This window comes from Chrysochloris asiatica, unplaced genomic scaffold (genome assembly GCF_000296735.1).
Source record: "Chrysochloris asiatica unplaced genomic scaffold, ChrAsi1.0 scaffold00532, whole genome shotgun sequence".
NCBI classification, from domain to species: Eukaryota; Metazoa; Chordata; class Mammalia; order Afrosoricida; family Chrysochloridae; genus Chrysochloris; species Chrysochloris asiatica.
This window is the reverse complement of record NW_006409050.1, coordinates 216,150-218,609: the sequence shown is the minus strand read 5'-3', so window position 1 is coordinate 218,609 and position 2,460 is coordinate 216,150. Positions and strand designations below refer to the sequence as shown.

General features: G+C 34.1%; 1 protein-coding gene and 1 pseudogene across 1 annotated transcript in view; both read left to right on the top strand.

Moving 5' to 3' along the window:
- The window catches only part of LOC102818628, a 4,338-nt pseudogene extending 4,174 nt beyond the window's left edge, over nucleotides 1–164 (top strand).
- Nucleotides 1–2,460, top strand: part of LOC102819007 (putative leucine-rich repeat-containing protein DDB_G0290503-like) — a gene marked incomplete at its 3' end in the record, with an annotated part of 310,097 nt that overhangs the window by 92,186 nt on the left and 215,451 nt on the right. The window contains exons 6-7 of the mRNA XM_006877591.1: nucleotides 995–1,025; nucleotides 1,485–1,574. Of these exons, the coding sequence (XP_006877653.1) occupies nucleotides 995–1,025; nucleotides 1,485–1,574 (121 nt within the window). The remainder of the gene's footprint in view (nucleotides 1–994; nucleotides 1,026–1,484; nucleotides 1,575–2,460) is intronic.

Here is a 2,460-nt window from a genome sequence, read left to right as displayed (position 1 = left end):
TTATCATTAAAACATTGACATCAGAATGCTGTTAAAACTAAAGGCATACAAATTAAATGTCAAAATTAATTATAGTTTTATTTCCTATTTTGAAGCAATAGATACCTTTATGGAGGAATATTTGTCTTGTCAGTTCTTAAAGATTTTTATACCTTATAGATTAAAAATTTCCAAAAAGCGTCTTCTAGAAGTCCAAAATAGCTCATTGTTATGCTATTTTAAAAAGATGAGTCAGTGGGTTGAGGTGAGTGTTACGGAGTTCTAGTAAGGGGAGATGGAATGTTTTAAGACCCTTTTAAAACCTGAGTTAGGATATCTATGTTGAGTGCCTCTTATCTAAACACTATAACAAAAAATGCTCATGAACACTGTAGCTAGTGATAATGTTATACATATTACATTGACATTACAAATTCTATAATAAACAAACAACAGAGATAATGTAAAACTGAAGTGAACTTTTTGAATCCCTATTATGCTGTTACTATGCTATTGTTGTGGGTAGGTGTCTTCCAGTCAGTTCCAAGCTATAGCAATCCTACATGTAACAGAACAAAACATTGCTCTGTCCTGTGCCAACCTCATCAGTGGTGTTAGGTTTGAGTCCATTGTTGCTGGAATCTATGGGAGATAGAGTTACACAGAGCCTTCCTCTTTTTCAATGACCCTCCACAATAACATGATGTCCTTCTCTAGGGACTGGTTCTTCCTTTCAATATGTCTAAAGAACAAGAGATAAAGTCTTGCTGTCATTGCTTCTAAGGAGCAATGTATGACAGTTAATGGAATGATATAAAAATACTGTTTGTTGAAATTACCTGGCTCTGGGGAAAAGAGTGAGTTTGGGGAGTAGTAATCAAAGTGCACTCTATCTTATCTGTGCTATTTTAAATTATTTTACAAGGAAATGAATTAATGTGCCAAATTATGAATGAAATCGTACCATAGATGAAAAAATATAATACATTATAGAGATATTTTGTTTGTTTTTCAGAGCTCTCAATGATCACGATTTGTTAGAAGCTGTAAGTATGGCTCTCTCAATTTGAGCATGCAGTTCGTTGTTGATGTTCCAACAGCTTTTGGAAATTGTTAGGATACATAGTCCTAAATAAAATCCATTGCTGTTTCAGTTAATTCAGGTGATATCTGTGCAAAAATGAGTATGAAAGCTTTGTCTTGTCATGCTTTTTTTTTTGTTGTTTGCTTTTACTAGATCTTATAATTATTCAGAAATCCTTCACTGAAATATTAAACTACAATATCCCATTCTTGAATTGAGGTCTTCTAATCTTCCATTCATGCCATTTCTATTTCTTTCAACTTTTTAAACCCTAATCACAGCTTCACTATGTAGATTACTAGCAATGGTTCATTGTTTTCATGAGCTAGTGAAAATTTTCTTATGTTAACAACTAAGTATAAAAATAGCTTCTATATATTGAGAGTTTTTACTATGACTAAATGACAATATTTGTTTTTAGAAATATAGTAAGATGCAAAGTGATTTCCAGTCATTAACAGAGGAGAAATCAGTGTTGGAAAATGAGCTACAAAAGTTGAAGAATCCAGAGGTGGGTAAAATCTGTATACAGCTTTAGTTAGCATTAAGTTTTCCAACCTATGAACATTAGATGTCTTTCCATTGGTTGAGATCTTCTTTAGTGTCTTTTAACAACGTGTTATAGTTTTCAATGTGCAACTGTTTAACCTCCTTGATTAAATTTATTCCTTTTTACTTTACTGCTTTACATAATAATGTAAATGGAATTGACTTCTGAATTTCATTTTTTATTGTTCATTGTTAGAATATAGAAACAGTGGGTTTTTGTATGTTGATCTTGCATGCTGCATTACTGCTGAATTTATTTATTTGCTCTATTATGTTTCTCTGAGAGTGTAGTGGAACTGTAGGATAAGCACTGGAGTGCAATCCACAAGGTCAGTGGTTTGAGTCCACCAGCTGCGCCGACAGACAAAGAGGAGGAATTCTTCTCCTGCAAAGATTTTAGTCTTGGAAACCCTATACAGGGTCACTATGAGTCAGAACTGACTCAGTGGCACATAGCAAAAAAAAATAGCAGGAGGTTTCTGTGGACTCTTAGGGACTTTCTATATATAGAAGTAGGCAATGTTGGTTTAGCTTATGTTGTGAGGAGTAGCTGGTGAGTTTAAACTGCCTACCTTGAGGTTAGCAGTTCAGTGCTAATCCTATAGTGCCACATCAGGATTCTGTGAATAAAGGTAGTTTTACTTCTTTTTCAACTTGGATACCTTTTAGTTTTATTGATAACTGCTTTGGCTTTAACTTCTAGTTCAAGATTGAATGTTGGTGGTGGTTGTATACTACTGAGTCAGTTTCAACTGTCAGCAACTCCATATAGGGTTTCTGAGGCTGTAAATCTTTACGGGAACCAAAAGCCTTATCTTTTTCCACCGTGCAGCTGGTAGTTTTGAGCT